The 23,718-nt window shown below is 40.5% G+C and overlaps 1 protein-coding gene and 1 long non-coding RNA gene across 2 annotated transcripts; one reads left to right on the forward strand and one right to left on the reverse strand.

Annotated features, from left to right (window-relative positions):
- On the reverse strand, positions 1 to 9,377 carry LOC129201664 (uncharacterized). The gene is made up of 3 exons (XR_008575457.1): positions 9,177 to 9,377; positions 1,092 to 1,135; positions 1 to 99 (listed from the first exon to the last, which is right to left on the reverse strand). It is a non-coding gene; the product is annotated as an uncharacterized LOC129201664 (long non-coding RNA).
- On the forward strand, positions 272 to 23,071 carry CLTRN (collectrin, amino acid transport regulator). Its single transcript, XM_054813225.1, has 6 exons — positions 272 to 413; positions 798 to 856; positions 6,456 to 6,541; positions 13,422 to 13,538; positions 16,354 to 16,548; positions 21,240 to 23,071. Exons 1-6 carry the CDS (start codon positions 347 to 349, stop codon positions 21,394 to 21,396), a joined length of 681 nt encoding a protein of 226 aa, XP_054669200.1. The 5' UTR covers positions 272 to 346; the 3' UTR covers positions 21,397 to 23,071.
- Positions 23,072 to 23,718: the final 647 nt, after the last annotated feature.

Raw genomic sequence — 23,718 nt, forward strand, 5'->3', positions numbered from 1 at the left:
CTCTGGTGCGACGTCCCGCAGACATTGTGTGCCTCTCTGACATCGCATCTGGGGGGAAAAGAGGTTGACCTGGAGCACTGTGTGAAGTTTTGTGTTATTCTAAGAAGAAAAATTAAAAACTTGTTACAGCTTTTTTTTTTACTACAGAGAAAGGTAGTAAATAACTAACAGAAGACAGTTGTTTCTAGTGCCTGTTTTAGCTAAAATAACGGGGGTTAATTATTAAACCTTTTACTTGGTTGCTCACTTGTGCTGCTGATGCTTTAATCCTGGGTCACAGAAAGTTTAAGAGTGCCTTACAGGGGAGACTAGCTTCTTTTTGCCTCAACCTTTACACACTGACGGGATGTTACAGGTTTTGCTGCTTACTCTCTCTGTAGTTGCCATTGCTCATGCTGAGCTCTGCAAGCCAGGTAAGTTTTGGACCTGACTCCCATCCTTCCCCAGGTAAATGTAGCTATGAGTTTATGCCTACAAAACTGCCAGCTTCTCAGATTTTTCTTTTAACTGATTGTCTCCAGTTTGAAGATTGAAATGCTGAGCATTGGCTTCTTTCGTGAGTTTGCAAGTTAGATATGGAAGTTGATCTCAGGTAAAGAGATCATGGTGAACCTCACTGAGACTCTGTAGGGCTGCAGCTTTTTTCACTCTGATGATAACTTCTGTTCTCCTAACCAGGTGATCTGTTAAGACACATTTAGAAGCTGCAGTTTGTGAAATAATTAGAGAAGTAAATGATTTAAAATCCTATTTTGGTTGACAATCAATATATGTTTGCTTTTTTCTCTTTGCATCAGATGCACAGAATGCTTTCAAAGTACGGCTTAGTATCAAAACAGCTTTGGGAGATAATGCAGTAAGTAAAGTATCTTCACATATTCTTCCTAACTGAATATCTGCCAAACCAGAAGTAACATATACTGTAAAATTTCAGAAGTGATATATACTGTAAAATTTTTTTAGCACAAGCAATTTGTTCTGAAATGTTAATTGTAATAGCTTGCCCCAGTCACGATCCAGGCATCCATTTCTTGACATTTGACTATCCCACTCCTTAAAATGGCATCCTTTAAGAGAAGTATAAAGCTTACCTTTTCATAAAGATAATTTTCTGTCACAGATTTTCTTTTTTTTCCTGGAAAAACAGTAGAGATGTTACACTTTATGTGTGAGAGGTGCTGCATAAATCTAAGTCTGTATTTTGGGAAAAGCACTTCTGCTTGAGAGTGCTAATTGTAAAGTCAAGCATTTCGGGGAAGAGTAGCAGGAAAAGATTGTTAGGTTTTTATGAAATGAGACTTTATGTCAGGCTCGCAGACAGGCATGATCTATAGAGATCATTCAAGCATATCTCATCAATTCCCTACTAATGTAGGGCTTCACATAGCGGCCTTTCTGCTCTGCCTGTGGTGCACAGGCTGGTCTCATGAGGACTGAAATGCTTTGGCTTAATTCAAGTCCTTGGGCTTAATGTAGAAGTACTGGTATGAGCGATAAGGGTCTGTGATACATAAGCTATTGTGACATTGGATGACTGAATGACCTTTCCTGATCTAAAGCACTATGAAATATGGCAGAGCCCAGTACTTTGTTTGTAGTTTTGAATACTTAGAGCAAATCTGCAGCGTGTTACAAGGCTCAGCATAAAATTAGATATGAAATGCCTTGGACAGTCATCTTCACTGGCAGTCTGGTGTCTGATTGTATTAGGAGCCGTGGGAAACAGAAAGCTGTAGGTTACATGTTATAAGAGATTGGAGATACGAGAATCTCCCTATGGCCGTAGAAGCCATTCTAAAATTACCCTGAAGTATCAGGTAATTTAAACTAACAGTAGCAGGGACCTAATTCCACTGGTAACTTCATAAACCAGACAAATTGGGAAGAAATGTTCAAGATACATGCTAAAGTATTTGTGGAAATTTGTATTGAAGTCAATTCTCTTGGGCGAGAGACTTTAATTAAACAGTAGTGCAAGCCTGGTTTGTTTAAAAAATTATTAAAAATAGTGTAATCCTATGGCTGAAAATACATCAAAATCATTGCTGAAGCTCTCTTTATGATAACTGCTAATATTTTGATATAATCTTGGTTCAAAATTGGTAGCAAAGAATGAAAATTGCAGTTCCCAGTAATGCTCATTCTTAGGGCTTTTTTGTTTGATCATTTGTGATTTTTTTATTTTTAATCTAAAAAGGGTATGATACAAATCATTAATCTAAAAGGCACTTTATATTACAAGAAAAAAGCAATAATTGATGAGTCTATTTTTTTGGTAGATAGATAGTTTATTTCATATAACAAAGCATGTGAAAGCTCTAAGAATGGGACAATCTAGAGCAGTATTTTAGAACAATAACATGCTGTTAAGTGATATGATGCCATACAAAATTACCCACAAATAATGAACATTTTATTAAGCGCACAGGTAGTACTTCCTTTTCATAGCCATTGCAATCTTCTCTGCAAATGACTGAAATTGAAAACTGAAACTACTACAAACTGAAATTCATTTTCGTTGAAGAATTTGGGACACTACTTTTTTATTTTCTTCATTTATTTTAGCAAAGAAAAACATAATACTGTCACTGTATCACAGTAGGACACAGCCAGCTTAGAATATCTTGGTATGATGCTTTGCTAATAAATTCAGTTTCATTCATTTCCAAGACACTTCAAGCTAGATGATAACAGAAACACTGATACTGTGGGCATTTTTCTCTAGGACTGGCAGGATAACTCTAATGTACATTCAGGGACAGAGGAAACAGGTTAGTGAAGTTTTCCACGTGATTTAGTGCATGCCATCCACTTTGTGTGAGGCTGATAAAGACAGAACACTATTTTTTAATTTGTTCACAAGGTAGGCTGTACTTTGAGGCAGGGAGTGCCATTTAGTGTATTTATATAGTCCTTATGACAATGGAGCTGGAAAGAGCAGCTAAGATACAGTAAGTATTTAGCTGTTATCATTTTATTTGCAAATAATGGGTGTACTTGACAGAGACATTGTTTGCTAACTGGTGGGAGGAAACATGGTGTCTGTAAGCCTAAATGGAAGGAAGGTGATTTTTGAGTCTGTCTGAGGATGGTGTTAAGATTATGAGTGGCTTCTGGAATAGCTGCTAGTCCCTAGTTGCTTCCTACTCATGGAGTTAGCAGAGTGGTAGAGAGTTAATTCAAAAGGGCCAGAGACAATTAGAGTGACCAGAAGTGACGTGCACTGAGAAGTCTATGTAACTCTGTGTTACCACTCGTTTTAACCGTAAGAGTCAAAGAGCTGGCACCTCAGTGGCTGCAGCCAGGTGAAGTAGAAGGTGCACTTCCCTTGTGGCTCATGTACTCAGGCTGTTTCCAGGGTAGAGGATGAAAGGGAGAAAGGCGGACATGTATCTGGTGTCTTGCCACCAAATGGGGCCCAGAAGTGATTTCGTGTGTCTCTAGCCACACTGCAGTCTGAATGGCTGTCTACTTAAAACACAGAACCTTTTTGTCTTCCTTAGAGCACTACTATAGTATTCCACCCTATCAACAACCTATGCTCATCATCCTTTACCCATTATCTCATCAACCTCCTCTTTCACTATCAGGCACTTAAGACTGGGTTTCACAGTCAGCTGTGTCTAATTCCGCTCCTCTTTAACATATAAAGGATGGCAAGCGCAACTGAGCCAAGGTCTTTGTGTTTGTTCCTTTGTAGAGCAAAGAAAATAGTAAACATTAATAGTTCTGATACCATTATGTAAGGTTTCATTGATAACAGTACTAGTGTGTGGTTGCAAATGATATTAAATACATTTCCTCTATAGCAGCACAAAATGTGCATCCATAGCTGCACTTCATAGGAACACAAGAACAGAAGCAGCATCCTCAGTCATCAGCTGCAGTCCAGGCCTTTGCGATTGGAGGATAAAGATAAAACTGGTAAAGCCCCATAGTAGATTGATTCAGGTTTTGTTGCACCTACCCCTCCAACTGGAGAAAGCTGGTGGTTAGAAATTGGCTTCTGGTGACTCGTACCCACTTGTCCTGAGTTCATACAGTTTATTAGCTTAAAGGTATTCTTGCCATACTTTTCCTCCTCATTATGTTGCCTCCTCCCTGCATATTCCTGCATGCACTCATGTACAGAGGTTCTTGTTCATAGGGAGTCCACAGCAATCTCTATCTCGTCTACCTCCTGTCTGATCACTGTTTTCTCGGGTTTTCTTGCCCTTCTGCACCAGAAGGTTGTCGGCAGCATCTTCTCCTCACTCAAGCAGACCCCTGGTTTCTGCTGAGCTTTCTCTGCTGATCTCCTCCCCTATTTTTTGCAGCTCTCTGTTTATTCTGTCCTTTTTAAAATGATTACTTTCAGCTGGGGCTGAAGTTCCTCACTACAAATTATTTTCCTTGTTTTGAGATATTCTTTTTGTTACTCTGACTTAAAGGAGCTCAAAACTACTGCATTATTTATGAGAACTGAATACTTGATAGTGATGAATTGTGCATATATACATGTAGTGCACTAAACATAAACATATCAAGTACATATACTTGGTAGTGCTGCATTACATTTGTGTCCATGTAAGCATGAAATGGAGTGTGCTTCATCATTATCCATTTTCAAGACAACTGATTAAATTATCTCTACAGCTGGTTTAATCTGCTGGATAACAGATTGTTTTTTTCTGTCCTTTTGGACCTGTTCTCAAAGACTGCAGATGGCATGTAGGGATTCAATCAATAGTACCACACACAGAAAAAGGAAGATCTTCCCTTTTAGTGCTGCAAATTGTGCTCTGTGGTTTAAATACAAATGTCTTTAAAATTACAATAAATAGTTTTATGGCTCTCATCTATATTAATTCTTTTGCTACATTATTTCTTTTTCTTTTAGTACTAGTTGCTGTCATTACTGTCACATTTTCATCAGTGCAGTGGGACCAAAATACAGGCTTCTATAATTTTTTTCAAAGAGTATCTCTTTTTTTTCTTTTTTTTCTTTCCAGTTTAAGTTCCCAGACTGGCATGCATTATAACAGTATGCCTACACCTCCCTTCATTCACAAGGCAAGAGTGGTGAGTCAGAACCCAGATTCTCAGCACTGCATCTGGATTTTAATGCTACTCAAGTTGTCTGTTGTTCAGCTTTATTGTCCCTGTTCTACCACACCTCAGAGAGCCCATTTCACAACTCATCATTTGTCTAGGGATGATAAATATGATCAGTATGACTTTCTGCCCTTTAAATGACCTCCTTCTTCCCTGCTTAGATTCTCAGTCCACAGGATGTCAGAGCAAAATGAGGGCTGATGCCTGGAAGTTGGATTCCTTCTTTCTGCGCAGAGGTTGCAGCTCCATGCATCCAAAATCAGAATTTAAAAACCAGAATTAAGACTTGGCATTTTCAGTGCTGTTTACTGCTTTTTGATGTATGTTGCTGGTTTTTGAATATGTTATAAAGGCCTGTGAAAAAGTAGGTCCAAGTTGTCAACAGGGTTAAGTAGCCACACCATTGGGTTTCTGGTTTGGATGATTACAGTGCAGATTTTTTTAATGCTGAAAGTTAAAGATTAGATTTGTGTTCTGATTGAGTGAAGAAAGCTGCCTCTAACCTCCATTAATATCGTTCCAAGAAACTATTAATCTTTATAATCTGCTGAAAGGGGAAGTTCAATCAGTATGCCTCAGTCATGGCTCTTGTTATAAAAATGTAATAGGTGCCATTCTTACAGGTCATTAGAATTGCATATGTGAATGAAAGCCCAGGGGAACCTAGTGAAGCTATCTCAGAAAGCTGAAATTATGAAAGCATGATTTTTCATCAAGACAACAGCGAACAGTTTTTGGAGTCTGTATTTTACTCTTTATTGAAGTAGTAAGGATGCTATTTTCTTTCTTTTGTCTCATGTGCGATGTAGTAATTTGTACTATAGCTGAGTCTGCCTTCTTGTTACAAAGATGGCGTGCATAATAAGGCCATAATCTTATTTTATTTCCTGGTGTCCTGCCATCCAGCTCTCAGAGACTACCTTCAATGTTAGCTTTTTTTTTTTTAATGTTTGGGCAGAGCCAAATGGTCTTCGAGAGTGGATTTAAACCTTCTACTTTATCAGGGTTTATCCAGCAAAAGAAACAAGGCCATGGGTGCAGCTGTGTGGGGAAAATTCTAGTAATACACTTAGTCTTCGGTGCAAGAAACTTTATATCTCCAGTTTGGTCAACTTTCAGAAACATTCAGTTCATTCAGCTTTTGGATACATTCTTTTCATTTTATATTGCGCTTTATAGCAGCCGTTAGAAAAAGTCCTTTGTGCACACTAAATAGAGGGCAGGAATTTATTTTCGTAGCACAACCGGAGAATTTATTCATTTTCTTGATCAATATAGCATTTCAAGTTCAGTGACTCTCTTCCCTCTCTGTACTACCAGCACTGGTGCTGAAACTGATTGTTTTCCATCTTCCTTTACAGTACGCCTGGGATGCTAATGAAGAGTACCTCTTCAAAGCAATGGTGGCTTTTGCAATGAGAACATATTCCAACAAGAGCACAACTCAGTAAGCATCTACTCTGATTTGCCTTATACATATTGACAATGCTACATGTAGTGGCCCTTTCTCTGCTGTACTGAACTGTAGAAATCATTACATATATTCAGCTTCTAAAAACAGACCATTCCAGTGTACTTCTTTCACATGAGATATATGTTAAACATCACACTCTCTCGGTCTTAAGCAATGTTAAATCTTTGGACCGGTATCCTCGTTGATGTGAAGTGACACAGCTGTGGATCTCAGTGGGATTGTGCCAATTCATTCTAGCAGAATCTGGCAGTGAGACATGATACCTTCTGGAGACCATACTGGGAGGAGATGAAGGGACACATTGGCAAGGTCAAGAAATGCGGTACAGATCCTTGAATAAGCAGCTTTGGTGCACGTTTTCTTAGAGCACAACTTCAGCAGTATGCTGAAGGTGAGCTGACTCATAGAACTGGAAGGTGGATAGCTATGCTAGTGCTGTGTTCTGCTGGAAGGATCTATCACTAATATTGCAGCAGTTGAGTTACCTAGCATCAAGAAGTTTCAGATGTTGCAGTTCAGACATAAATCAGCCTTTAATTGGTTTTGGGATTAAATCTACCCTGAGGTATTGAATATTCCTCTCAGGCTTCTGATCCTTGCTGCTTATGAAATTAGATACCAGATTAGACAGACCATTTAGCAAACTGTATTTTCAGTATTTTCTTATCTTTTTTAAATGAGAAACCTAGTAAGTGTATTTCTATAGGCCTATTATTTTTTCATTGTTTTTCAATCTTAAAGGAAAGATTTATGGTGCTGGCAGGCTAATGAGGATAAGGTTCTCAATTTACTTAAAAAAATCTCCTTCAGGCTGTCGTTGCATCAGATGAAGCATATTCCACATTTGCGAAGATATTAGTTAACTGAAGTCACATGATGATTATTGTGGCTGCCGCACTTTCTCTTAAATAGAAGGTGATTTCCCCCTCCATGTAACAGAGTGTTTGGTTCCTTGCTGTTTCATTTTTATTTCTCACAAGCTGTCTCCTTTGAGCAAGAGCACCATTACACCAACCTTGACAAAAACAGCCAAGTATGCTACTGCACCCAATTAAAATGAAACTTAAAAAATTGATACAAGCTAATTAAAGGTGATTGTGCAGGGCTTTTTCTCAGGTTTTCAAATTAGCAGAGTTTTCATCCAGTATCTAATCCATAAAGATTTGCTTTTGTATACTTATTTTAGCCCCAGGTCCTTTTTTTAAATTATTCTCTTCCTTCAAAGTCATGGTGCTTTCACACAGCAAAAAAACTCTATCAGAAGCCAGTGATCTTTTTCCTTTTCAAGCACCATGCCTCTCTGCAGACTCAACTAATACTAGAAAGCTTGGTGCAGGAATGGGAAAAAAATCAAGCCAGTATGAAAGGAGTTAAAGTTTTAATGGAAGTTATCTCTATCCACTCTGGGAAATCACAGAATTTATGCTCACTTAATTCAGTTTCCTACCAAGACAATTTTTCCTATGGACAAATATGTCAGTGTTACTCCGGTTTGGAGATGGGGTTGCACACATAAATAATTTCCTGCTACTACGTTTGTCAGAGGAGAAGTCAGTATAATATTTGGAAACAGGTAGGTGTGGGCATCTTTATCTCTTTTTATGACAGCATAGGATTTCCTCAAGGGGTTTAACTTGTTGGGGTGTACCTTGGAGACATAACTGATAAGTCTTCTAGGACTTCTAGATACCTTTGGGGTCATGTGTAGACAGCATGTCAACCGAAGGACAGCTGTGCAGCTCTGAGATCTGGTACAACTTCGTAGGCAACAGGCCAAGGAGTTTCCTATTCGTAGATCTCTCCCAAATCCCAAGGGACCTCAGAGTCCCTGTTTGGTGATGGACAGCTAGATGAACCTCCCACTACAGCCCAAATAACCTGCCTGCTACATGGGAGCAGGAAAGCTATGAAAGCTATGAAAGCCTCCATCCTGGAAATAATGCACTCCTTTCCCCTGTGGTTGGCAGCTGGAAGGAACTGGGTGTAGAGGAGGGAGTGCAGGCCATCTCCTTTCCCCTGTGGCTGGCAGCTGGAAGGAACTGGGTGTAGAGGAGGGAGTGCAGGCCATCTCCATCCCCTCTGCAGTGGGTATGGAGGTGTGGGAGCACTCAGCATCCCAGAGGGTACAGCAGCATGCCGTGTATGCAGGAACGGCACTCTTGCGTAGCTGGTAAGGATCATGGCAGGGGCTTGCAATGTAGTGAAGAGGGAGGCAGAAGCAGGAGCTTGTGGCAAATAAATTACATTACAGGAGCTTTTACAGATAAATGCCAACAGATTTTCTTCGGGACATGTAAAAGATCAATGATCAATTATTCTGTCATAAGAGAACAAACAAATCGCTCATGACTATAGTCTGGTAGCATCTAAATTTACCCAAATTTTACATCTGGTTAATTAAAGATTTTTGTCAAAATAAAACTTGTGAAAAATTCACCAGTACTTTACATAACCAAACACTGGTTTGGCAGTGTATGAATTCTGCACAGGGCCATAACCAGGACATGACAAACCTCTCCTTTAACATCCCATTAATTTCTAACACACCCACAGCCCTGCAACAACTCACAGCCAGAACTAACGCCCACATGAGACCAAATGCCATTACCTTCAGCAAACTGGATCAGGCCCCAAAATAATGTCTGGTGGATCAGCATAACCATTGTTGCAGTCTGTCCCATCATTTTTGGGATTCAAAGTCACCCTTTGTTAGGTTTCTGAAGCTGGATAAAAGCCAGCCTGTAAGGACAAGCATTTGAATCTGCTGCTGGAAACAGCAGTTGATGTTGTTGCCTTTGTGTAACCACTGAATGACCCAACACAGAATGGACAGGATTGCACATTACATCTCAAGTTTTCTAAAGTTAATTTCTGAACTAAAATTTAATAAATCATGGACCTGTGTTTAATGTTTGAAAGGCTTGTCAAATTTTCAAGTTTATGTGAAACAGAAGAAAGACACAATCTATCAGTAATTATTAATACAAAATTAATACAAAATTAATACAAATAAAATAAATACTTCTTTTTCAATGGAGAAATAAACCCCCCTTATTTCCTGCTCTATATATGGCCTTTCAATTCATTCTCAATACATACATCCATGATCTATGTAAGACAACCTTTGATCTCCCAGTGTTAAAAAATTATTGTCTGTAGTCTGTGTTAGTAACCCTGGTTTCTCTAATCTGTGACTCATTTGAAATAATATGCATCTCTTTTGGGCCTCAGACTAGTTAATCTTTAGAACAGAAAGAATGTCATCACATTTACTTTCATTCAAGTAACAGAATCTACTTTTGGTACATCTTCCCCCCATTTGTACATAAAAAAAAGCTGCAGTTTTCTTCATGAAGTGACCAGAAAAAAAAATCAACATTATCCATCTTCCTAAGACAGGCTAAAAATATTGTGACCATTTAGAACAACAAAATAAGCTTCTAGAGTTAAAGCTGTTAAGTCAAGGTGATCCCGTGGTTGCTGTTCACAAAAAGGAAGAGAATAAGGTTCCTTTGCAGGAGCAGCTTCACAGCACTGGCTTGGAAGAGGCCTGATGCTTTCGGGAGAGCTGGAGATAGGCGCTTGGAACTTGGGGACTCTGGTTCTCCCACGAACTAATGGCTGCTGTAGGCACCCAGCTCTCTTTTAGTCCCTGGCAGCTATTTCTTACCCCTCAACAATCCTTTAAATCTCCATAAGGAGCAATGATGGTGTTTCAGGCCCAGGAACCATCAGGGTTTCCTGCACTCTACTCACTGGTGCTCACTTGTGAATATTAAAGGAAATGTAATTTTGGACTTTTGCCATGGTGCCATAAGGCAGAACCAGGATCTTATTTTGATGATCCGGTCTCCTATAATCCCCGTGACAAAAGTCTGTCACCTACTAAGGAAATAAAAAGATGTCCATGTACATGTTTACAAATACACTTAACTAGCATAGTGGACGGAGAAGCCAGATTTCTCAAATCTAAACAGTGTAAAGGCATAGTTTTGTAATGCTTCTGCGTGCTGTGAATCAAACCTGTGTGCAAATCGCACAGGGGAAAAAAAAGGTATACCTGCTGCAAAGAAATTGCCACATTGGTGCTTGTTGAACCAGTCTGTTTTGGTGTTTACTCAATCCCCTTTGAACTTCTCGTGAGCAGTATTATTCTCTTTGGAGCCTGAAGGATTTACAGCATTCAGATTCCGCTGATGAAAAAGTGGCAGCAGTGAAGCCAGGTTTTGGATGCTTATAATTGAGCAAGGATTTTAAATGCAGCAGGGAGCAGAAAGGAAGCAAAATTTACATATCCTAGTGTAAGCCTTGCTGCCCAATTGATTCAATGCTGTTTGTTCTAAAGAGAGAGAGATGCTGCCTCTAATGATGACAGACTGCCGTATCTCATGCTGAAAGCCTTGGCACTGTAGGGAAGACCCCACGTTGAAGAGTCTCGGAGCCTTTGAACGAGGATGAGAAAGTCAAGGTGTTCTGCCAGTCTTTATCTACCAAATTTATCTTTCTCTTTGGGCATCAAACTTTCCTCACTCACCATATTTCAAGAACATCTGTAGGGTAACACGAACCCAGATTTTGTACCTGGACCAGTTTTTGATTGCACCACAGAAATTCCAGCTTTAAGAACTGCAGTAACATCAAGCTTTAGGTCCTGCTGTTATAAATTCTCCTGATGGAAAAATTCCTCTGCAGATACAATTTTAGATATTCTGTGAAGTCAGCAAGGGTTTGTCAGCCACCAGCCAAAAGTAGACTCTTTTTTCCCCCTCGTGTAAATTTTGTGCTTTGCCTTTGTTTTGGGAGGAATAAATCTGCTTTCATCTTCTGAATGTTGCAAACAAACTGATGTGAACATTTTTTCAAATTCCACAGGATGGCTTTCCTCTTTTATCCATAAAAATTCTCTGTATTTGCAAAATTGACATTGTTCCAGAGAGGTAAAAGTGGGTATTTCAGCTCTGCAAAATAATTGCTTTCCATTTTATTGTGTATCTCTATGGAATATATATATCTTCTCTGTAAAACAAAAGGTTGTGCTACCCAAGGCACCCAAAATACCACCCAAAAAAGCTTTCAGCAGTAGGTAAAATATTTCTGCAAAACATCCATAATGAACTACTGTGATCAAGCCAATACCTGTCCTGCCTTAAAAGCGAACTCGTTCTTTTCTGAATGGAGACTACACATTCATCGGCAATTTTGGCTCCCTTATTTTCCTTCCTACCTCATGCTTCCTGCTCCTCAGGCCACTCTAGAGGCCATTAATTTTGTTTGTAATTAGCCGGCAGATGGCACTACGAAACAAAGCTCTGCGGCAGGGGAGATTGCTTGCAGCCAGGGATTTGTCACCCTGAGAAAGAACACAGGCTGGAAAGGAAATGTTAAAACTTGCATTTTGATGATGGACAGGCCAAACCTTAAAACCAATTATAGTAGTTAGTAATGGGCATTACAGACATCACTGCAGTTAATTAAAAGAGGGGCTGCATTCATCTTTGCTGGCTCACTGCAGGATTTCCTTCTCCAGAACAGCACGTAGTATCTGAAGACTGATCATCCTGAGCAGGGTCTGTCAAAACAGAGCGGCTGTGTGGTGTTTCTGGCCAGGTGGACCTTGTGCAAAGGTGAACCAAGTCCGGGCTGCTCCCTGGAAGTAAAAATAACCCTAACTCTTGGTTCTAGACTTTCAGAGTATCTGCTCGCTGATGGGCATGGCCAGTCAATCTGAATCCTGAGCCAATTCTTTGGGTTATTTATTAATGATCTAGAACTAAATATTTTTTTTCCATTTTTATCTCTCTAGCTATCTGTCATTGAATTCATAAAGGCTTTGGCTGTCCTCTTATGATACATGCTGTGTTCCTTGCCACACTGTAATAAATGCCACCTTATACAATTCCTGTATATTGCATGAGTTTGGCTGGTTTGTTTTTCAGTTGTGTGAATAAACTAGGAATGGATAGAAGAACATAGGGGCACCATCTATCCTCAGTCACTATTATGATACTAATGTATTAGTCTTCACTTCTTTAGGTCAAATACTCATGATGATGTCATTCCCTGAGGTTTTTTCCACCATTTACTAGTAGTAGTGGTAGAAAACAAATTTGTAAGAATCTGAAAAAAAGGCATTTAAAAGACATTTCTCACACCTTTTACATAGTGTGCTATGAGAAGCTGCATGCCTGTACCCTTCTACTATTAACTTCACATATAGCTGAGCAATCTCCTTTTAAAACAGATAAGAGGAGTATTTGTCATAGCATAAGCTACAGGGCATAGGCCAGTGCCAGTATAATGTTGAAATTTAGCCTGTTTCTCCACTCTGTGCCTGACTGTGCAGAATGATGTCAAAAAGAATAACATCAATTTCATTACTCTTCCCTCCAACAAATGTGGTAGAATAGGACTGCACTCACTTGAAAATCATGTGGGGAATGCCCCATGTCTGGCTCCTGTGGTATGAGGTGTAAAAACCTAAATTTTTAGTTCTTCAATGCATTTGTTCCAGTATATGACCTTTGTCACAGTCCTGATGATTAAGATGCAAAAATGTATTTTTCCATTTGATTAGGCTAAATGTATGTCCAAGACCATGCAATTTTGTAAGATTCTATAGATTCAGAAATTTGTTCGAAGTCTCAAGTTTTGTCTCAGTAAGCTTAAATTTTTAAAAATCATGTTGGGAAGTGGGAAATGCTGAGTGATATTTCTTCCTTGGGCATTAATTGTTACCTTTTTGAAATGTAAGAATTTTTGCTCCCTCTAGATGAAAGCAATATTTTAATCTGAAATATTTCAATAGTTCCTTCCATGCTTCTTTAATGATGACTTTTGTTTCAACTATCCACAGAATTTCCGATGTGCTGCTCTGCAATGTGACAGATCGGGTGTCATTTTGGTTTGTGGTCACAGATTCTTCCAAAAACGTGACAACTGTTCCTGGAAGTGAGGTGGAGGCAGCCATCAGGTACAGTCACTGCTTCTGCAGCCTTTTCTTCTTTGCTGACTGGGGAAGCTTTCTCTCTCTGGACCATGTGTGAATGAGCGCTCTGCCTCTTTAAGGTTAAACTAACCCAAGTAGTTAAAACACCAAGGGGTCAGTACTCTTTCCTGCATGTGAGATTAGAAGGATTTTTAGCAGTCCCACAGAATGCAAAGCATATGAGCCTTGGGATTGTAACTTTGGAAGGAGTCTCTCTTAATGCTGGAGCCTCAGATGAAATCTAGTCCCTTTCCAGAGCCCTACCTGTAATTTGCTGTCCAGTGCGTGGCACGTACACGGCTCTCATCCTGCTGCTACTTTCCCAGCAAGAGAGCCTTCTTCCTCAGATGATGGAATTGCACACTTTCTGGGTGGGATTTATATCATTTAACGTTCATTGCATGCCACATGCACATCTACACCTGGACTAATGACCACAGACTCCTTTTCAGTACTTTTCAAGTACAGTTCATCTGACTTACTTCAGAAGTCAGCTTTCACATGAGAAGAGCTCATGTGAACTCTTCATGAGCAGAGCTGGCTGTGTCCCACCTTGGCTTAAACAACTTTATACTCTCATTCCTTTCATACCGGCTCTTTATAGAATGCCAGTCGCTATCGTAGCTGAGCATTCCTTTTACAAAGTACCGTGCGGTACAAATCAGTTTGCTTTCTACTAAATATCGCATTTGGTAGTCAATAAAAGGAAGAGTGTGGAGCTGAAGAGGGAAAAAGAAAAAAATGGGTAATCGGACTTCAGTGGTCCACCAAACCTTCATAAGGGGTTTATAGGGATGACTCCCACAAGCAGAATAACTCACATATATTTCTCAAGCACAGAGTGGAAAACAGACCTCTTTGTTTTTAGACATTCTGTACTTTGTCTTGAAAATTCATGTTATCTCTATGGAGGTGTAATGCCTAATTCCTGATGAATGAGTATGCGTTCTTTTGGAAAGATTAACTTTTAAGCTTATGAGCAGATTAAACTATTTCCTACAGAGACACCAAACAATAGCTTCATGGCATTAGTGGAGGAAGCAGATTATTTATTCACTGAAGCTCTCTGTAAGAGTGCTGGAATGCAGGGTTTTTGCATTTCTGTTATTCTTTGAAATGTTCAGTAGCATAAGCTGATTTATTTAAGTCTTTTATGTGCCCTGTTTGCCACAGAAATTGGACGCTATTGTATTCTGTTTGTTTTTTAACTGTTGTCTGTCACCCGATAAAGAAGAATATGCTATTTATGAAAAGTTTTAATTCCTACCTAACTTAGAAACAAGAAATAAAACTACAGTATTTTTTATTCAATTGCTTCTGATTGCAGGCTTCCATACTAAATCATTATTCTAATTCTTCATACTACAGTAGCACATAAGAATGCTACCCATGGACCAGGATTTTATTATATGAGGTTCTTTACAAACTAAGAATAAAGAGGAAGGCAAACCTTCTCAGAGCTCTGTATGAGTCCCAAGATCTTGCATAAAATATACACAAGATACATTTATGCATATATAAATACAAAATGCACCTGTAGCTACCTGCGTGTGTTTCAGCACATAATTCTGTAACTCCAGCCGTTAGATAAGGGTGAACAATGCTTATTTCAGCTGTTCACAATGATCCTTTTATATCAATAAGGATGAAAATATTTTCTAAATCAAAGACAGCTTACCGTATTGCAAGTCTTATAATATGCCATGGCTTTCAGTCCTCTCCAGGAATGCTAGTGTTCCATTAAGGCTAAGAACTTCCTGTTTAAGAGACAGTCAAACATTATGATTTCCAAGAATAGAAATTTGCAAAAGCTTACCTGTATTTCCCATATATCTGTTCTTAGGAAATACTTGCTCTATGGCAAATAAATTGAATTGTATTCAAGAAAGAGCTGCTGTAAATCATACAACTGCAAACAAAGAAAGCTGCTGTAAATCATACAACTGCAAACAAAAAGAATCTCTCAAGACCAATAGATGTAATACATTTTCTTATAAATTTCTAACATTTTGAAAAAGCTAATGAAAGATACTACTAAAGCCTTTTAAGGCTTTGTAGATTCAGATCCAGAAATACCTGCAAATGCTTAGAAGTAATGCTTGTGGGTGAAGATATCCATTAAAGGGTAGCAGTTGTACTACTCATATGAAAAAGCGTGTTTCTCAGACTTAGTTTCTCATAATGGAAAAAATGTGCACAGTACAAATCCCTTCAGCTGCATCCTGCAGGGAAGAAGGGCATGTTGGCAATAGGGATTCTTCTGGACCAAATCGTATCCTGTACTTCATGGACATAAGAAAATCTACAGCAACAAGAGCAGATGTACCTCCCCATGACATGCAGGATGGGTCAGTTTGAGGAACCAAGGGCCACTGATAAGAATATCCTCTGAGTGTTGCAGGGTAGGTCTGCCACTCCCGTGCTAATCTAGAATGCTGCATGAGCAAGACAACAGAGCCACCCTTACAGATTACAGCCTGCTATATCTTCAGCACATGGTCCAAACTGGAAACAAGTAATAATACTGTACTGCAGGTCTCATCTGTATTTTCCAATTTTTCAGATAAATGCACATGAAAGTCTGGAGTTCAAACCCTTGCAAGTGTACGGGTGTCTATGGATTACTGACAGGGTCTATGTTAAAGTGAAGGTCTGTGTAATCCTACCAACATCATGCTGGATGAAATTCTGCCCTCACAGACTTGTAGCACATATGTGAAAACTCCTTTTCTTCTTCTATCCTTTTAACTTCAAAAATACCTTTATAAAGAGTTGTGATGTTCTTTGTGTTTTTATGAAGGATGAACCGGAACAGAATCAACAGTGCCTTCCTACTGAATGACAAAACACTGCAGTTCCTGAAGATAACTTCAACCTTATCACCTCCAGTTGAACCCTCCACACCTGTCTGGCTTATCGTGTTTGGTGTTGTTCTTTGTCTCATTGTGGCGGGAATTGTTTTCCTCGTTGTTGCAGGGATTCAACAACGCAAGAAGTAAGCTTAGCTTTTCTTCTCTTTTAAGCATGTAAAGTCAGCTGGGCTGGTTTTGCTTTTCAGATCAGCCTCAAAGAAGTTATAGCTTTGCCCCCCCTCCCTCCATAGGTAAGATAACCCATGTGTCCTTTTCCGAGGAAAGGTTTTAACTGTGAAGTATAGATGCCTTAGTAATGCTGGGGTGTAATGAGGAAATAAGGAGTATAAGAATATGATCCTGGAGGCCACCTAACTGGAGATGATAGCTTTACAAAGACATTTGCTGTCATTCTTCTCAAGGTTTAGTCTGCAATAGGTGAGCCTTCTCTCACAGGCTACCCAAATAGCTGCCAACAAGGAGAAGGGTGGCAGTGACTGTGCCCCTTCCAGGGTGGTAGCGTCAAAGGCTGGCAGGGCTAAAAAAAATTTGCTGCTGCAGTTTGAGAAGCCTCAGTAGAGGACACAGTAATGATTAATGTATGGCTGAAGAGGGCCTGCTCAATGGAATGGTGCATGGTCTCACCTACCATTCATAACCTGATGAGCCCAAAGTACCCAGTCCTTCACAGGTTTATGACCAGATCTCCTCATGAGCCTAGATGTTTGCTATTTGGCAGTAGGATAGGAGAGAGAGACTCTCTTTTCCTCTCAGTTTCTGCCCTGTGGTGGCACTGGTGAAAAAGAGAAGGCTTGTCATGCTTCCCCAGTGTGGGCATGTTGGAGCAGGCCAGAGAGCAGGTGGAGTTTTGGTCCTGCCAGCTCTGTTGGCTCAGAGTTGGGCATAAGGAATAGAAATTCCTCAGCTAAGCTGAGATTCTGCCATAGAAGTTCAGCTTCTGCCACAATTTAGGCTGCCACGGACATTAGGTTAACACAAAATTATGACTTCAGCAACAGACTCATACAGAAACAGCAGAAGAACTGGAAAAGGGTAAATTTCTGCTGACAACTAGATGATGTTAAAATTATTGAGTGTATGGTGGACTGCATCCCCAAATATTTGAGAACAAGGGATTCTTATATGAAAAGTGGTACGTGGCAGAGACTTTTCCTTTCTGCCTCCTTATCACCTTGAAGAACAATGTTAAAAGATCTCAGAAAAACAATATGTACTGTGAAGGATAAGTGGTTGTCAAAGAGAACCCTTAGTAATGTAGTTAGAATCACTGCAGTTATATTTTGCAGTCAGAAGAGTTGCATGAATTTGCAAAACCCCTTTCCGTTTTCAAAAAACAAAATTTGACAGACAATAGATGAGAGATGGTGTTGGGAAAAGAGTCTGGACAGGTGCTGGAGATCTGTGGATAGTTTAAGCCCTGTCACGACCTTCCATCTGGTATAGGCTGAGTTATTTTATCCCGTGAACCTAAGCAACCTCTTCTGTAAAACTGGAGAATAATGTTGCTACCTGAAGCCCATACCTGTCCTCTATGTAGTGTCATGGCTCTGTGTGTCTCTATAGTGCCTAACTCAAAGGGGGTCTTTGAACATTTCAAATAAGTGTAATATAAATAAATTATGCTAAATAGGTTTGATTTTTCTAGCTAAAATAATCATTTGCCATTTATATCAGGCTGAAAGACAGCATTTTCCCCCCTCTGTTTTCAGCTCAGCTGAGCTTGAGCAATTCCCTGCAATATGGTGTAAACTACATGCTCTTATCATCATACCACCAGTATTTGGCTTGTTGCTGCCTGCCTATGGAGCCTGGTATCCTTTCTGTCTCATGCTCTTGTTGTCCTTTTAGTTGTTATGCTCCTTTTCACTTCTCCCTCTGTTTCCTTACTCTGCGTTTATGTATAACTTTTCCTCATAGCAGATTCATCTGTGATGAACTCTAACCCCCTTTTCACATCAATGGCACCTGCAGGTAGGGGTGGGGGCCTCAGAGAAAGGATAAACCAAGTATATATTTCTTCCATCTACTGTTGCAAAGACTGGAGAGGCAAAAGGGATGGTCTGGGCTATTTGGCTTCTCAAAAGCCAGACATCAGAGAAGAGAATTTAGAAAGCTCTCATCTCTTTTTCAGGCACCAAAGTATGTGACCAGGTTGTCAAAGACTTCAGCATGTCCAGTAATGAGTTTTCTTGGAAATCTGTCCGGAGCTGACATAATGGTAGCTCTGTTGCCTAGTAAGCTGTGTTGGAAATCTGGCCCCAAGGACGGTGTTGACTTCTCATAAATCTGGCATTTTGTCTTTATTGGCCTTTAAAGTACCAGTTAAATACCTCACTTCAGATAAGCCCAAAAGCACGTGCTTCAGCCTGTTCATACTCAGGGTGGCCGGGAAGCACATGATTGGCCTATAATGGAGTTTCAGTAATGGGTTAGACTCGTGCATCATTTCTTGAACTGGAAGATTTTCTTAATTAGGTCTTCACTGTGCATCACTGCCAACATGTAAAATTCCAAGCTGCAGCTTCCTGCATCTTGAAAAGCTCCATGTGACTCTATGGCGAGATGGATCAGACACACTGTCTCCCAATCTTATATTTGTTCTCCTATCATCACAGAAATAAGACATCTCCGTCTCTGATAATAGATTTGGCACATATCCAGGGCAGGACCATCCTCTACTGTCTGGGCTGGGCTTGACTGAAGTCCACTCCTACCCCCAAAATCCCATCTGCAGCAGAGGCCATAAACATTTGCCTTGAGAAGAGTGAAGACAGAGTAACGGCACACAATGCTTCCCTCTGTTACTCTCCCAGCATCTAATTTGCAGTTGGGGGCCTTCGTGAGCTGGATTTGGTCTTCATGTATTGGGTAACCCACAATGTTTTCCCTTAACTTCTTGAGTCTCCCGCTGGACTCAGAAATTTTCTGCTTCTCTGGATTCCTATGGCAATGAGTTCCACACATCTCCTTTCTTTTCCATCTCGTTTCTTTTAAATCTGCTCCTTAGTATCTTCTTTTATGTTCTGCCCCCACAGTTTTTGTATTAAAGAATACACTCCTTTTATCACTGTAAGAGCAGATATAGTGACCAGAGGTCACAGGTTTCCACTACTATCATCTCCCACATTTATTTTTAGCAAGTCTGTAATGCCAAGAGTCTCCCAAAGGCCAATAGAATTTTATTATTGTTAATATCACTGTTATTAGCAGTTACACTGAGTCCAGGTTGTTATGATTGTCCTGAGTCAGATTGTTACAGTAAATGTTGTGGGATAGGAAGAAGCAGTAGAGCTGACCTTTGAGTTTCTTATCCTCTGAAACCGCTGATGCTGCAGGCTGTAAAGTACAGCAGGTTTTTCAACTATGAACTAGTAGATCTCAAGGTCAGAATAAATCTAGAATTAAAGGAACATCATGACATATTGACTGATATTTCTGTATTACCTTTTCTCATGGTTGTATTTTTAGATACTTTTATTCAGCAACTATTTTAATATGCTTTTGGTGAGAACTGGAGCCTGGAAAAGTGAAAGCTGTACAATTGTTTGATCTAGAAAACAAAAGCATAAAATACTGGGTAAGAAGGTGGTGTTAATGAAGTTGGAACTAAAAATGCAGATTTGCAGCATTAAGAGTACCTAACTTAGCCCTGAGGAGAAGGACTTGGGGGTATTGATTGATGAGAAGCTCAACATGAGCCAGCAGTGTGCACTTGCAGCCCAGAAAGCCAACCATGTCCTGGGCTGCATCAAAAGAGGTGTGACCAGCAGGTCGAGGGAGGTGATCCTGCCCCTCTACTCCGCTCTTGTGAGACCCCACCTGGAGTACTGCGTCCAGCTCTGGGGGCCCCAGTACAGGAGAGACATGGAGCTGTTGGAGCGAGTCCAGAGGAGGGCCACAAAGCTGATCAGAGGGCTGGAGCACCTCTCCTATGAGGACAGGCTGAGAGAGTTGGGGTTGTTCAGCCTGGAGAAGAGAAGGCTCCGGGGAGATCTAATTGCGGCCTTCCAGTACCTGAAGGGGCCTACAGGAAAGCTGGTGAGGGACTGTTTATCAGGGAGTGTAGTGACAGGACAAGGGGTAATGGGTTTAAGCTGAAGGAGGGTCGATTTAGATTAGATGTTAGAAAGAAATTCTTTACTGTTGGGGTGGTGAGGTACTGGAACAGGTTGCCCAAAGACGTGGATGCCCCCTCCCTGGAAGTGTTCAAGGCCAGGTTGGATGGGGCTTTGGGCAACGTGGTCTAGTGGAGGGTGTCCCCGCCCATGGCAGGGGGGTTGGAACTAGATGATCTTTGAGGTCCCTTCCAACCCAAACCATTCTATGATTCTATGATTCTATGAACTTCTGGAGAAGATCATCAAGGAGTGTGAGGGCACTCATGTCTCCATCATTGGCGACTGTAGTGTAAAGCCGATCAATTTCTAAAAAGTATGTATCTTTCCTGACATAAAGCAAAAACAGATTTAGAGATTTTTATCATTTTTGTTTTGTACCACCTTTTCCTTCTGCACCTGCCAGTCATTTTACAGGACAAGGACCTGAAGTAATATTTATAACGTATTTACAACATGCTTACTCTAGGTTTTCTGATTCCCAATCCTGACCTCAAACCACTAACCCAGGGCTTCCAATCTGTGGGTCTCCCACCTTCTGTGGTATATTTACAACAGCAAAGAGGTGCACCGGATTATGCCTTTCAGACATAACCTATGATAAACTTCTGACTAAATGTGCAGTTTTCTGTCAGTGGAATCGTGGTGGAGTGCTGCAGGTCAACAGAGTAAGATGATTTTCTCTTCCTTGTTTTTAGAAAGAATAAAGAGTCAGCAGAGAGAGAAAATTTGGAAGAGAAAGGCGAAGTGACAGTAGCGGTAGAAAATGGGATTCCTTGCGAAACGCTGGATTTAAAAGCAGGCCACATTAATGGAGTCTTTGCAGCAGATGATGAACGGTTCACGTCCTTATGAAATGTTGCCATTGCTATCTAGTGGTTTTTTGAAAAAAACTCCTGTGCCTACCTTATCTCGTCACTACTCCTGAATATCAAACATGAAGACCAGAGAAATGTCCTTTCACTTAATTTCCCTCGAGAGAACCTTTTACTGATAACACATACACTCAAACCTCCATTTACAGAGCTTTTGTTCATGAGCAAAGCAAATGAGAAGACCTCAGATGATATCCATTAAAGATTTCCAGAAGCTGTGTAGCAGAACAGGGTTAAAATGTGCCTTGTGACAGGCGTTTAATTTTTAATGATTATTTAAATATGTCTGTTGCTTATTTTCCCCCTGATGTAAATGTGAAATGGCATTATTCCTGAATGTCACTGAGGAGATCATCTATCATTGTCAGTACTTGCTGGGCTTGCTTTCAAGCCATATGCAAAAGTTTCTCTGTAAAATTACTTCTGTTTGCTGATATGCAGTATGCCTTTGGATGGAATAGTGATCAGTGCACGAAAGTTTTAATTTATCAAGAAGAAAAAAGCAAGCTTTTACAGCCTCCATAAGAGCAGGTTAAAAGCAGCTGGGTCATCTGTAGCTTTAGGACTACCAAGGATCTGTTACTAAAAATGTTTTTCACTTGGCAGTCAGTCATAGAATACATGACCTGGAAATTAAAAGTTGCAAAAGTTTGAAATTTGTTCAAATTAAAAGTTGCAACAAAGTGCAGATTTTCAAAAGGTGCAGTCAGCGGTTAGTGGCCCAGCTCTCATTAAGTCTATGAGGGCATTTCGCAGCTCTTTGAGAATAGTTTCCTTACATTTTTTAATAATAAAACTAGAGCAGATTTCCAAGACAGAGCAAACCCAAGGCCAGCTGAACTTTTCATGTGACAGCTGGATAGCTTTCGAAATGATTCAGTGTTTGAAACCCCAGCTGCTGGGCTTGATGCACCTGACCTGAATGAGGACCTGTCGGCAGGTGGTGGTAAGTTGGCGAGATCACTCAGAGCTGTGTTTCCTGTTTGTGTGGCTGGCAGCTGAGGGCATCGAAGGGCGCCAGACCCTGAACAGCATTGTTGGATTACTCTGAGGTCAGCCATACATACAGACTGTGCTACCTGTGCCCTAATCTCATTCCCATTTAAATCAGTGATAAAAGTCGTTCTGATTTCCGAAGAACTGGGCCTCAGTAAAGGGGAGCTGTATGTGTGGTTAACTGCACAGAGAGAATGGAAGTGTGTTGAAGCAAAATATGGTATCGGCAGTCAGCAAACAGCTGCCCACATCACTGGAGGCAGGATTTGACCATTAGCCATCCTGTTTCCAGTGTCATGTTTGGAGGCAATATTAGAAAACCCATTTACTTATTAGGGTTATCCCATCGGACTCCTCACCAACAGGAACAGGGTAAAACAGAGCAAAAGCTGCTTGTAAAGGACCCTCCAGTGTCCTGAACAGTACAAAGGTTTCTTGTCTCCCAGGTACAAATCCTTCAGCATTTTGGCTGCATCGAGCACTTTGGTTGTCCATTTGGCTTAGCGCTGGCTCTGGGGTTCGGGGTGGGCAGAAGGGGAGGAATGGGGAGAGAAGGGGAAGCAGCAGGGCGAAGGAAGCAAGCTGAGCGGGGGAAGCTGGAAGATGGGGGAGGTGGGGGAGAGGAGGGCTAAATGCAAAATAAAACTATGGAACCCACTGATTATTTGCCTCCTGTGGTCTCATCTGTCACAGTCGTCTTTGATGTCCTGCTGGTGGGTCCCTCTGGACAAAGACTGCGTCTTCTCTGTGTCCCAGAAGGTGTGCTGCTCCTTTCTGGAAAAGGATTAAGAAAGTCAGTTATTAGTGATAATATCTCAGTGTTTCAAAATTACCATACACAACATGGAGATGTATTTCTCACAGGAATGTCAAAGATTAATCTTACCAGTGTTTAAGATCATTTGGAGGGAAGATATAGAGTACAGTGTTATTAGTACTTCCTCAGTCATTGCTCCAAGGTCTTTCACTCAGGCAGAGTTTTGTTGGGGTAATTCAGATCCCATCATTTCTAAACCTTCAAACTTTTCACATTCTTTGTATGACAGCTACGCTGCAGTATGACCATGATGGATTGCTGTAACTGCAGCACCTCTGCAAGAACCCCTGAAAGATTTTGGTGAGAATAGCTTGGCAGTGCAAGAGCAACCTTGGGCTACCGATTAAGAATTAGTGTTATCCTGTGTTGTACTATATGATACCGAAATAAAATTCACTTGATATGAAAAAGGGCCGAGCATTTCTGACCATACTTCTCAAGGCCTGAGTGAAGGTTCAATTCAGCCCATGGCACCGGCCAGCGATTTGA

Source organism: Grus americana, chromosome 1, assembly GCF_028858705.1.
Source record: "Grus americana isolate bGruAme1 chromosome 1, bGruAme1.mat, whole genome shotgun sequence".
In the NCBI taxonomy this organism is placed as follows: domain Eukaryota; kingdom Metazoa; phylum Chordata; class Aves; order Gruiformes; family Gruidae; genus Grus; species Grus americana.